General features: G+C 34.4%; 1 protein-coding gene across 3 annotated transcripts in view; it reads right to left on the minus strand.

Annotated features, from left to right (window-relative positions):
• The window catches only part of LOC143232294 (uncharacterized), a 45,795-nt gene that overhangs the window by 1,975 nt on the left and 29,244 nt on the right, over positions 1–14,576 (minus strand). Inside the window, exons 3-4 of one of the 3 annotated variants that reach the window (XM_076467522.1) lie at positions 6,303–6,503; positions 909–995 (exon numbers count right to left, since the gene is read on the minus strand). In XM_076467522.1, coding sequence (XP_076323637.1) covers positions 909–995; positions 6,303–6,503 — 288 coding nt within the window. Of the gene's footprint in view, positions 1–905; positions 996–5,049; positions 5,303–6,302; positions 6,504–14,576 lie in introns of those variants that run through there. The other 2 variants (XM_076467521.1, XM_076467523.1) reach the window with 2 other exon arrangements.

Genomic DNA, 14,576 nt, shown 5'->3' on the forward strand with positions numbered 1-14,576 from the left:
TGAAAATATCAGTGAACAATGTACTGATTCAAGGCTTATTGATTAATGCTTAAAAATAAAGATATTATCATTATTTATGACTCCTTTTTCATCTTGTATTTTTATAACATTTAAATCTTAATACAAAATATGTTCATACAATTTAATATGTTTTACCAGTTTAATTTTTTCTCATACATTTTCTAAGCAGTCACTAGATATGTTTGCATTTATAGACACCACAGAATTGAAATTTTAAAAAAGAAGAAATCCTAAATAGCCACAGAATTTGAAATTATTTCAGACAGGAAGAGAGTACATTAATGTACCAAATCTTTTTTTATCTTTTTATTATTTATATTTTTGTGTGCTAGCAATACCAAGCAAGGGACATGTTTAAACCTGATTTGATTTTATTACTGATCAGGATCTTTACCAACTTACCAGCAAACTGAAATTCTTTTAGGCAGGATTAGAGTAAGTTAATCTATGAAATTTTGGACACAGTCAAATACATCAATGAAAAGGATCTGACCTCCTGAGCTCAAAATTGTATCTATATCTTAAATCAGTCAAGAAACAAAGAAGTTGTGACATAAAGGTTTTTACTTGAAAAACTCAGAGCCATTCTATGAGCTACTATGTCATGGCTAAAATAAAGCATCTATAAAACAAAACTCAAAATTTTTTTTTCCTTTTGAAAAAAATTATCGATTACAAACTTCAGATATTTAGAAAATTTAGGTCTTAACATATAATTATAACTAAATATTTTCTTTACTTATTAAGATAAAAAGATGCTCTTTTTTTCATCTAAAGCATTTCCTTTTTAACTATGACCTAATTATTCCAATATTGCACATTCATTATTTTAACAGCTTCATAAAAACTGTTTTGAATCAATTAATTATTTCCTGAATACTAACCACCTTCAGATTGCAGTAGAGTTTGGAGTGGTACCATAATCCCTTGAATATTCTCTTTATCCTTTAACGGGCACAACTGACACAAACTTCCTAGAAAAATAAAATGAGATTTAATAAAAAGTATGTCAACAGAAATATTAGAAATATACACAACTCTTATTTACTATTATTTTAAAAGGACAACTTATTCTGCCCTTATAAGTTACTGTTCTGCATCCTGAGTGTATGTTACATAAAAATGATTTTAATAGTATAATTACAACAGAATTCTACAACAGTTTAAAAAAAATTATACATACCGTACCTAGTTCTACAGTTGATTTTATAACTCAAGCACTCTATATAACAGTATTCAAATCATGTTCAGTTTACAGAATACAACTTTAAACAACAGTTATTATATGATGTACTGGTTTGGAGAATGTTTGCAAGTCAGAACAAATTAACATATTTGCACTAAACCATAGAGTTGTGATTAAATTTAAAGACATTTTTATACCAAAATGTACCTACATATGATAATTTAATTTAATATTACAAAATAGTTTTATCATTAAATGTAATTTCATGTGTGTGTGTACATATATATACATAAACTGTAGATATTTGTATGATTTGACATCAGTGTCTGTGCTCTGATATGTTCACTATATATAAAATTATAACATTATTATTAAAATACATAAAAATGAAAACATGAATTACAAAACGTACCAGAATATTACCAGGAGATATCTTTAAAAACAATTCCCAAATTGGAGAATGTTTGCAAGTCAGAACAAATTAACATATTTGCACTAAACCATAGAGTTGTGATTAAATTTAAAGACATTTTTATACCAAAATGTACCTACATATGATAATTTAATTTAATATTACAAAATAGTTTTATCATTAAATGTAATTTCATGTGTGTGTGTGTGTATACACATATATATACATAAACTGTAGATATTTGTATGATTTGACATCAGTGTCTGTGCTCTGATATGTTCACTATATATAAAATGATAACATTATTATTAAAATACATAAAAATGAAAACATGAATTACAAAACGTACCAGAATATTACCAGGAGATATCTTTAAAAACAATTCCCATTTTTTCCATAATTTAAAAAAAAATTTTTAATTTCTAGTTATTGGATTCAAAATAGTCAAATTTGTTAACCTACAGGTTGCTGAAATAAAAATATGCAAGATATTATACTTAAAAATAAATTATTGTATGATGTAGGTTACTAAAGTGAATGCTTTCATGTGATTTCAAATTAGAACTTAATGTTTTTTTAAACCATACTTTTGTTTTGTAAACCAAGAAGTACAAAAGTATGAAATGTCTAACAGTCATATGGGCTATTTTGCAGCTGATGTAACCCACTGTAATTATTTGTGTAATTATTCTAATATAAGCAGCTTCATACAGTAACAGCAAGTACCTGACTTTCATGTTTATGAATATGATCACTTGATATGTATGACTTTTCTTTGATAATGATTTCAAAAACCATTTATGAACGATAAAACATTCTCTATTTCAAGTCAGAATTTTAAAGCATGTTTACCAATGACAAAATACAAAAGCTTGATAAAAACACTCACCAATTATTCTATCTTATTCATAGACAAGTTATATATCTCTTAGCATGTGAGTGAGATCTGCCAAGCATACCCAACATCAAATAAATTTCTCTTTGTACTGACCTCATCAGTGACACTAACAATTTCAAGTTCTCATAAAAATATTCTCCTTTGATTTTCTAAATTTTTCCCCTGAATAACACTGAACATCTAGATCCCATACAAGAATAACACTGCTGCTAAGTTACTAGGCTGGTTGGTTGTTTAGCATTTTATGGCACAAAGTGACTAGGCTATCTGTGCCAAACAACTGTTAAAAAAATTAAAATTAAAGTAAAATGATTAAAATTCATAAAACAAAATCATGTTAAAACAAAATAAAAGTATAACTTTTGAATTAAAATCTTAAATAGCTTTAAAAAGTCAATGGCCCTTAAAAAAATTAAAAAACATTTGTAAAGTGGATAGCATTACCATCATCAACATTGTCCAGCAACAGGGATAAACTTGTGAACAAAACATGTCTAAAATGGTACTATTGTTTAAAGTCGTAACGACAGCACGACAGTAAAATGTAGACTACTGTGACCTGAATGTCACACAGACCACACATTGCTGCATCAGACCCAGATAAAAGAAAACAATAAATTAAAAAAACTATGACCAGTGTGTAGTTTAGTTAGGACAACTTCCTCTTTCAGATCCTTATGGATGGCCAAAGTCCAATAGATGAAAAGCTTGTTTTCACACTGCTCACTCCAAGTCAACTGCTAACTGGCATGGAGCCGAGCCTTGAATACAGGACCATAGTTCATGTATGGAATCAGATGCAGCAATGATAGTGCCAGAGCAGACAGACTTAGCTGCAGTGTCAACAAGCTCGTTCTCATGAATACCAACATAGTCTGGTATCCAGAAGAGCTGGACAGAAGTAGATGTTAAAGAGAACTGGGTTAGTTGGTTTTAAATAAAAGTGTGAGAACTAATGTGAAGAGATCCCAGGGCTAGTAGAGAATGAAGGGAGTTACTATAAATAGTACAATTTGAGTACTGCTCAGCTTCTATGTGATCCAGGGCAAGAGAAATGGCATACAGTTTGGCAGTGAACACAGAAACTGTAAAGGGAATTCTGTGCACAACCACTAAACCATAACAAACCATGGCAGCGTCACCCAATTTCAAACCATCCATATAAATGGGAATAGAAAGATGTTCAGCAAATAAAAGATGGTACTTCCAATTGGAAGTATCAGCTTTTCTCAGATGACTCAAAGAAAGATCACATTTGGGAATGGTAATAAGCCATTTTGGGATGGGCTGACCAGTGGATACAGCAATGTCACCCAAGGGCAGACCAAATTCATCCAACTATATCTGGATGTGAAGACCAAAAGAAACAACCATAGATCACCTGTTCTGAAAACGCATGAACCACTGATAAAGGAAAACACAACCCCAGCTGGGATGCTGTGGTAAGAAATGGTAGGGACAAAGATGGGTGATGACATTGATTCATCAACTTTTTTAACCATGGAGGTCAAAAGACTTTTCACATGGTTTGAGAACAATTCTTTTGGAGGCATAGAGAGATCTGTCTGCACTCCTGCTGTGGCAGTGAAATGAAGTGCAGCAGCATGCATCCAAGAAGGAATAATGGATAGTAACTTTTGAGCTTCAGGAAAGAAATGTTGTGAATCATTTTCAAATGCTGTATCTCGTTTGTCTTCCACCCACCTAGGGCATGAACAAAAGTAAGGTGGATGACAGCCACTACAATTAACGTAATGAGGGTCTATTTCACACTCGTAGGCATCGTGGTCCTTGCCACTGCAACTAGTATACATCAAGAAACCAATGAATCACTTAACTACTGACACTAAGAACATCTGTGATGATTTGGAATATATGGCCATATCTTGCAATTTAGATAACCTGCCTTGATGGTGGCAGATGGAAGTAGTGATCAAAACTTCAAAATTAAAACATTGGTCAACATCATAATTCCCTCTTTGTAAGTGTAGGTATGCAGAAACTCTTCAGTAGAGAAACCAGCAAGGAATCTCTGACTCAAGAATGTTCTTCAAATCCCTCTCAACAATAACTCCTCATGATAAATTAAAAGTAGCATGGGGAGTAACCTCAATGGGTATATCCCTAATAACCTTCAATTGTAAGAGGAGTTCACTCTGTTTTGTAGTAAATGTTTCAACCAAGATATCCCTAGAACATAGCTTTCTGACTGACTGAGGAAAGCCAGCAAGCCCCTCTAGTCCGTTCTGAATAAAAAAAGGAGACATTTGCCCTAAAGAGTGTAATGCCAGAAAATTAGATATAAGTGTTGAAGTAGTTGAAGGTTGCTGTTCAGAATATCCAAGATGTGGTCATTTACCAATGGATTGTTTTTTCACTATTTTTAAAATTTGATTTGGAGGATCAATAATAAAGAGAGAATGTTTTGACACACACTGACCTCACCCACCATGGAACCCCATGAGGGAATGCATTACAGTGCCAAACAAGGACACTGCAGTAATTCAGGGTTTTGTGAGCACTATATCAAAACACCAGCATCAAATACAATGTCCACAACACCCACTGAAGACATCCAACACTGGCACTTGTTTGACCCCAGCCCAAGTAGACCAGCCAATTGACCTTGGGGGCACCACCCCAAGGCTGCTTCTCTACAGGAATTCAAGGCCAAAGTGACGTGCTGGGTTTGGACCCCTGAACCACGAGGATCCTCTCCTCTCCTTCATGGGTTGCCATGTATAGCAAATATGTGGGTCGATGTTTAGATCCCAGAGGAGGTAACCTGAAAAAACAGAACATTTTCTGAGAAATCTCCTCACCATATACAGGAACCCAAATTGAGGGTAAGCTACTACAATATTTAATAACACAACCACATCACCTGACCCAGTACGAAATATTAGTTATAACTAAATTTAGTGAACTGGTGTACCAAATTATTGCAAACAATAAACTAAATTAATTACAGTCATCCCACCTCTGGAAACTGTCAGTTGACAAAATTATTTTACATATCAGTGAGTGTTATAATTGAATTAATCTTAAAGTTAGTTGTTACACATTATTTTGTAAAATTAGTTGTACAAGGAAGTGTTTGCTTGATAACCAGTGGTAAAATTGAATTATCAAAACTAAAAGGGTGATTTTAATATGAAATTCTGCCAAATTTTTAATTAAGCAAGAATAATGTGAACTAATTACACATCTAATTTATACTTTTATTCTTCCTTTTAGCTCATCTACTTGGGTTATTAAGTAAATACAAATATATCATAGGCCTACTACAGTGATTTTTCTTTATGTGGAAGACATTTTAAAGTAATGCAGTAACAAGATTCTTCTTTGAATCAAAGAATACCGAATAACAAGATAAAATACTCGTATGAGCAAAAATGCATCTCATTATCATAATATCAATTTCTCAATATTGTATTTGCCTATGAGTGTAATGTCAATTCTACCAACAAGCACAAAGTTATTGTACAGATTTTCAAGTACATTTCACATTCTGCCCGTGTGTGTGAAGATTTACAATGTGCTAGACAGGTTAACATGGGAGGGCAGCTCAGCTTTAATTATAAATACAGAAGTATGTTAGGTGTTGAATAAATTATGTCACTGAATATACTTGAATTTATAAGTGTAGTTTTTGTTTCACTTTTTTTTTTATATTAATGAAAATTCAAAACCATGACAGAGAAAACTTTGATGGCTATTTCTCTCTAATACTGAATTTATAAATAATAATTGGAATAACATTGGAATAATATGTTCTTGCTTACCAAACAGTTTTAAAACAAAGACAACTTTCATATCATTCACAGATTCTTTGTTTTCTTCAAAACTTTGGGATCTCACGCTCCACTGTTGTAAAACAGGCCAGAGAAGTTCACGGATTAAAACATTGTTGGTCCACTCCCATCCTTCCCTTCTTGCCAGTAATTCTACAGCTTTGCTTAGTTCGAACATTTTACTAGAAGACACTACAAACAGAATTCCAAATTAACCTATTTTCTAGAAAGACTGAAATTACATAATTTCAAAAGTCAAATACAATCTGCTAATAACTTTATTACTGGGTTTTTCATTCAAACTTTGATTAGTATTCTAAAACATGAACTGAAACAATTATAACAAGCACAGTAGACTTATTTTCAGTCAATTCATAAAAGTTTAAAGAATATTCTACAAAACAATCTGTAAGAATAACAATTTGTTCAATAATGTCATTCTTAGTTTCAGTCCACACATTTATTAACTCCTTACACCTGAGTGGACACTTCCAGTGTTTGGCCTAAAATCCCAATTTACCCACTGGACAGTGACAGCATTCTATAACATATGTTTCTCTTTGGCTGAAAACTAATTCAAACCATGTTATTATACACAAAATTAAAAAAAAATTAAAATGTGAAAAGGTATGGTCATAACTATAAGGAAACCAGTACAAGTTTCTCCTGCCAAATCTAGTTAAAGACAACCAGAAGAAGATCAAGAGAGAATGCACAAAAAATTACAGGTTTAAAGACTTAAGTTTCAAAAAGATTCTAAAACAAACTAAAATAATCAGAATTACTCTGAAAAAAGACAGTTGAAAAAAATTATATTCATAAATATTTTAGTCATGGCAAAGCAAAATTATTGTCATAATATCAATTATTCCTTCCCAGTTCATTGTTAATCAAACCAGACATTATGATCAGTTATTTCTTATGAAATGGAAATACTTACTATTCAATCTATTCCATACATAGTATTCTCACACAGTTTAGTTTCAATTGTCACTTTAATGTGTTCTATAAAGCATGGCTAGACCTACACAACATTTGGACATTTCACTCATTTTGAGGATCATAAAACATGTGGAAGTTGTTTTGAATTGTCTAAAAGTTTCTTAAAGTGTCATTAGTAGAAAGTGAAACTACTTCAAACGTAATGTAGCAGCTGCTTTGAAACTTGGACAAGATAGACTATCATCTAAAATATACACAAATCACTGCCATGTGTTAATTATAGTCTGCAGTGATTATTGGGTACCTTCACTGAAACAGAATAAAAGATATGAACCTACAAATAGTTGCTACAGACAAATCCAAACAGATTTTACAAAGTTGGCTTGTAAGTTAAATTCACAATGAGATGCATTCCACTCAAAGCAAGGCACAAACAGCTTGCTTTCAGTGATGCCAAAATATGTAAAGTAGACTAACAACAAGTAAAGCAGTATTACAGACTCTAGTAGATTACAGACTCTGCAACTAGGTACCAAACAGATGTATCTGGAAAAATATTGAATAACTCTATTCATACAGAAATGTAACTCATTTAACAGTGATATAATTATCAGCCCTTCACATTTGAAAAATCTACGAGGGATGTAAACAGCACCCCCAAATGGTCCATAAGCACTGTTAGTGAGCTGTTGCTATATCCTGATTAACAAAATTGTATCATTTTGCAATCAACAAAACAGTTTTTCTGGCTAAAGTAAGTCATGTTCACACTATGCCACTGAACTATGAACAATATCGCAGCTGTAAGACATTATTTCATGCAAAAAGTAGTTCAGTAAATACATTTTATGTCATGAATAAATTTGTTAAAACTATTTTTCCCAGTTTGACAGTGATTTAGATTCTCAATTACAAATATTTGATGTCTATATAAGACAAAATAATTCAACAGTTATAATTTTACTATACTAAAAATGTACTTCCAATAGGTATTTTCCTCAGTTCACAAAATTAGCTATTCTCTTTCACTGCTGCCCCCTATATGAGAACATTTTATTTACACATGTCACAAGCCTTCTGCTTCCCCTTACTGGAAACAAGAGATTCCAACATATCAGGTCATCCCTTAAGTAATGCCTGATTTTAGATTCAGAAAAAGAGAAAGGATTTTAAATGTTTTTAATGTTATTTAATCAATCATGTATGTTCCATTATTATTAATTACTTCCTGCCAACAATTCACAAACTTCTTAATGCCACTTCTTGGGGTTTGGAGGAAAAGAATGTAGAGAGGGTAGATTTGATATTTTCATGTTTTCCAAGCTCTTTTCCATCAAAATATTTCTGCAAAATTCAGAATAGATGATAATCAGATGGGAGGAGGTCTGGAGAATAAGGAAAATGTGGAAATTTTTCCCAGTCTAGCTCTTCAATCCTTGCAGATGTGATCCTTTCTGTATGGGGCCATGCATTATCCTGGTGTAACACAACACCTTTATGATTGATCAAAACAGGACTCTTTTCTTTCAGTGCAACATTCAAGTGCTCTAACTGTTGACAGTAGAAGTCTGATGTAATCATTACATTGAATGGCAGCAACTCAAGGTGGATCACATCAACAATATCCCACCAAACACTTAACAAGACTTTCTAAGGGTGGAGGTCCATTTTGGCCTGTAATTTTAGACAGTTTACCTACACTGAGCCTATTTTCATCTCCAGTCACTAAACCTATCCAAAAAAGGTGAGTTATGTTCATGAGAGTGAAGAGAAGTCCACTATTGCTCTAAGGGTGGCTTCTGTTAAATCATGGGGGACCCATTTTCCAAGTTTTGACACCTTTCCTAGCTGTTGTAGATGATGGTGAACTGTTGACTAGGATGAATTAAGTTTCTATGCTCTTTCCTCAACTGTTACAACACAATCTTCATCAAGTGCAACCAGCAGCAAGTCATCATTAAACTCAATAGAACGACATGAATGTGGTGCATCACTTAAGATGTAGTCACCTGATTTGAACTTCTGAAACCACTTCAACATTTTCTTTCATTGAGAGACTCCACACCATAAACACCTTGAATGTTTTGTGTTGTTTCTGCTGCACTATTGCCTTTTTAAACTCATAAAGTATTATATGTCTAATGTGCTCCTCAGACACATCCATCTGCATAATGGTTTATTTTATTAATGATCTGAAAAAGTGGAGTTGGGTTAGTTTCTTTTATTTGTCTGAACATTTTTATACATGTCCTAATACATATTTTATTCATTAAAGCCTCTACAAAGACAGAAATTTAGTACATTTATGTGATTATCTCTTTGCACTTTTACTGAACTAACACTTATAAGTTTAGCAGAAAACAAAAGCTCCAAAAATGTGTGAGGAGAAAAAATGGTAAGTGGTTGATTATTTTTGGCACAAAAAACAACTATGCTACTTGCATCAAACATCCAATAAAAACGTAAAAATAAAATTATGTGTATATACATGAAGTTAAAAACTAAATGTCCAAAAGTCAAATAAAAGACTCAAGTAGAACTGAAAATGCCAATGGCTCATAAACACAACTAATTTGGAGAATGTCACCATGACCAAGGACATTGTCCAAAAAAAAGAAATGCTTGAAATGGTGTGGTGCCACAGCTCACAGTTGTAATGAGGGTATGAGAGTAAAACATTGGCTGTTGTTACCCGAGTGTCAAAAATGTCTCACATTTGTGGATCAGACCCAGATAAAAGAATATAATGAGTTAAAAAACTGAGACCAATGTACAGACTAGCCAGAGCTACTTCCTCCTCCAAATTCTTATGGGAACAAGATAAAGAATGAGCAACAGAAGGTTTAATCAGGAAAAGCTTGTTATCACTTTTCTCACTTCAAGTCAACTGCCAACTGTCAAGAAGCTTAGCCTTTCATACAGGACCATAGTCTATACAGGGCACAGGCATGAAGTGACAGCAACAGAGCAGATGATCTTATCTTAGTCGTCAACCAGCTCATTCCAGTGCATATTGAAAAGCCGAGGTATCCGGAAAATCTGGATATTAATGGAAGATGATGAAAAATGGGCCAGTCATTTTTAATATCTATGACAGTAGGGTGGGAACTAATATGAAGCAATTACACAGCCAGTGGAGAGCTAAGATATTCAGTGCAAATGGTACAATCAGTGCATAACGTCTGTATGATTCAGGGCAAGCAAAATGGCATACAACTTGGTTGTGAACATAGAAATTGTTGAGGAGATCCTGTGAACAACCACTGAGTGACAACAAACATGCTAGAATCCACAGAGTCACCTGATTTCGAACCATTTGTGTAAACCATATACTGCTGCATACCATATATTCCCGACATCAGCAAAAAAATAAGCAACATTTGGCAAAAACTTGTAAGAAAATATGACATTCCAGTTAATACCAAATTTATTCAAAAACCAGGCACAAAACTAAGGTCTATACTGCATAAAAACTACACTGGCAAACACCACACCAACATTATTTATAAAATACAATGTGATAACTGCTACAACTCTATATTGGAGAAACAAGTAGAAAAATGGAAACCAGATTCAAAGAACACAAAAAGTCACCTTCACACATTTTCAAACACTGCAAATCAAATAAACACAACATAACCATAGAAAACACCCAAATACTAAATAAAGAAACAAACATAAACAAACACAAAATTAAAGAAGCCTTACTTATACAACAACTCAACCCCAAAATAAACTACTACAAAGGAACACCTTTATACCTATATTAATAAATATAATCAAACATCTAAGCACACCCTCTACATTCCTACACTCAGTTACACAACTCCCTTCAAACACGTGGTCAGCTATTGGTCAGTTACCTCCTTCTTTCTTTGTGAACCTGACAATGACCGAAAAAGATTGAAATGTTGTTTGCTCCTCCACATAAACATTTTCTCAACCCAAACCAGCCGTTTTTTACATATATATGGACTGGAGTATTGTTGAAAGCACCCAAAAGAGAAGAAACACCAAATGGTGAATGAGGTTCTACACCTTTAAGGTTGAAATCTTGGTAGAACCATAGACCAGATACCCATAGTTCAAATTGGATCAAATGAAGACACAACATATTTTGAACAAGGAACATTGATCCGCTTCCCCATCGGTGGAAGAGCGGATGTTCAGTGCCCTTATACATTTGACACGTAATTGTTGTATGTGAGAAATAAAAGTAAGCTGTTGCAAAAATTCTTGTAAATGGTTATGGAAAAAGTAAAACCATTTGCTATAGTCCACTTCAACAAGCAACTGAGGGCAGTCTGAAGCTGCTTCTCAATAAACCTGATATTAAACAACCATCATAAAATGTGAAAATAATTGATATATAGCCTGTTGGCAAAAGTAGGAAGAAGTTGTATTGTGATAGCATTGAATGTGATACTGAAAAGTGTGATACTCAAGATATAGCTATGAGGGATTGATTCCAAGTTTTTGTGTGAAAGAACAGGAAAGAATTGAACCCAAACCTGTCATGTAAAAAAAACTACAAATAACAATGGGAAAATGGCCACCTAACTCCTATAGATAGATGTTTCCAAAATGCCATATCTTCATGTTGTGTTGTACCCCTTCCCATGATTGAAGAAGACAGAAACACAATGTTCCCTCTCAAATAAGGCTTCCTTGACTGATGTTTCAAGATGAATCAGGTGGTTCACAGTAGATCACTGTTGGCAAACCTCACATTGTGTTGATAAGAGAAGACTATTTGATTCAAGGAACCAACAAGATTGAGCATTATCCATCCTCTCTAAGATCTTACAAACAGATAGTCAAAGCAACTGGATCATAATAAGAATGGATTTTGTGATCCTTCCCAGTTTTAATAAAAGGCTGGACAACAGCCTCACTCCAAATATCGTGAAAAACGTGCTTCTGCCAAAACTAGTTAAAGACAACCAGAAGAAGATCAAGAGAGACAGAATAGAGATGATACAGCATCTTCTACAACATTATCAGGTCTTGCTAATAAAGAGCAAGCTGAGTTCCACCAATTTAAAAGGGTGAATATAGTTGTATATACAATCAGTCTGAAAGGAAAGAGATGATTTCTCTGCCTGAGACTTGATGGGCAAGAAAACAGAAGCAATGCTCTGTACATCAGCAACTTCCTGGCCATTGAAGAGCAAAATGGAAAGGAGATGGGAAACATACCACCCATTGACCTTCCTAATCTTGTTATATATGACTTTGGAACAGGTGGTAGAAGATATGCTAGTTATAAACTAAATCTAAGATTCCTTTTGGCTTTGATATTTGACCTACCAAGCATGGACACAGACCTGCTGGAAAGCAATGAGGTTAGAAAGAGTGGAATACCTGCTCAAGGTATCCCAGGTCACTTTCTGAGCCTTCCATGTTTGCTGGCAGGCTTAAAACCATCATGGATGAGGATATTGTGGGAAATATGTTGAGGTGTTAGGCAAAAAACAAACAGCTACTTGAACAATGCAATCAGTTACTGCTTCCATGCAGTTGTTAAATAGTAGACAAATGACAGTAAGATTGATTTCCAAGAAAGAGATGAAAGAAAGCCGGTCAGCCAGGTCCAACTTTCATTATTGCACTCGAGTTGAATGGCATTTACTACACCCAATCTCTCTCAGAACTACAGGCAAATGATCACTGCCCCATAGGTCACTGTTAAACCTCCAAGAGAAATGGGAGAAAACTGAACTGGAATAGACAGATAAATAAATAGCAGCAAAAAACCGACTATGTGCATGAAAACAGGTAAAGGTACCAGTATTGAAGAGAGAAGGGTTGTGATCAAAGAGCATATGCTCTGTAGAATGATTCCTTCCATCAATATCAGCAGCACCACTGCAGATGGGATTGTGTCAATTAAAGTTTCCAAGGATGATGAAGGGAAACAACAACTGTTATATGAGAGCATCAAGATCTTATTGATTGTAAGTCTCACTTGGAGATAGGTAAAAAGGACAAACATTGATGGTATGACCCAAGGTATATGTGAATGGCTACAGTAGCCAAGGGCATATTAAGTGGCACAGACAAGGTGGATACATGCTGGTTGACCTGCAGTGCCATCCCACCATGAAGTCACTCATCCCACAACCAGTCATTCTGAAAAAAAGAAAACTGATATGGGGTGACAGTATAAACAGGTTTGAGGAAAGATTCCTGTAAAAAGAAACACATGGAATGACAAAAATCAACCAAGGCCTTACTGTCATCATTTTTATTGAGGTGGATTAAACCTACATGGTTAACCCTCCTGTTTATGACTGAGGTGTTTTTCTTTACTGGAAGAAGGTCTGTCAATTTCCATGGATCCTGTCTGGGTCAAGTGGGCTGACTGCCATCAGTTGTAGTAGATCCCACTGACTCCAGACATAAACGAATAACCATTCTGTATTTTGGGGGCCAAAGAAGATGGTCCTGAGCAAGCATCAGAAGCCCATTTGAAGAAGATGAACCTGGGCCATCACTGGAAGTAATAGTGGGGGCAGAGACAAGAGAAGCTGTTCATTTATCAATTCATTTATCCACTGAGAGCAAAAGATTATTTATCTGGTATGAAAAAGACTGACAGAAGCACACAAAGATCCGTCTTCATGCCCACTGTAGCAGTGAAGCATAGTGCAGCAGCATACATATGAGATGCAGCAGAAAACAATAACTTACTAGCCTTAGGGTATGAAATATTATTGACAAGTTTTAAAGCACTGTATTTCTTTCTCCTCCACTCAGAATAAAAGTGAAAATAAGAGGAATGGCAATTATTACTATTAACTATGTGAGAGTCCAGTTGACACTCATAGGTGTCATGGTCTTCACAATCACAAAGAGCACATGTCACAGAACCACAATAATATGCCTTTGAATGACTGAACTGTTGACACTGGGTTAGGAACATTTGGCCATACCTAACAATGAAGGTAACCTATCTTCACAGAGGCAAGCAGACATGGAGGTCAAAACATCAAAAGGAGAATGCTGGTAGGCAGAATACTTCCATCTTTATGAGCTGAGACATGTTGCACTGAAAAAATTCCTTGGCAAGGGAAACTAGTGAGAATCTCTAACTCAGGGATGTTTATCAAATCCCTCAAAACAATAACTCCCTGTAAGGAATTCAAAGTAGCATATGGAGTAACCTCAATAGATATATCCTCCATGGCCTTGGAATACAGGAGGAATTTGGTGTGTTTAAGTGTACATGTCTTCACCAAGATTTCCCCAAAATGTAGGTGCTTGACTGATCCTTAAGAGCCAGCAACCCTCTCTGATTCTTTCTAAATAAAAAAAGGGAGA

Source organism: Tachypleus tridentatus, chromosome 11 (assembly GCF_004210375.1).
Source record: "Tachypleus tridentatus isolate NWPU-2018 chromosome 11, ASM421037v1, whole genome shotgun sequence".
NCBI lineage: Eukaryota > Metazoa > Arthropoda > Merostomata > Xiphosura > Limulidae > Tachypleus > Tachypleus tridentatus.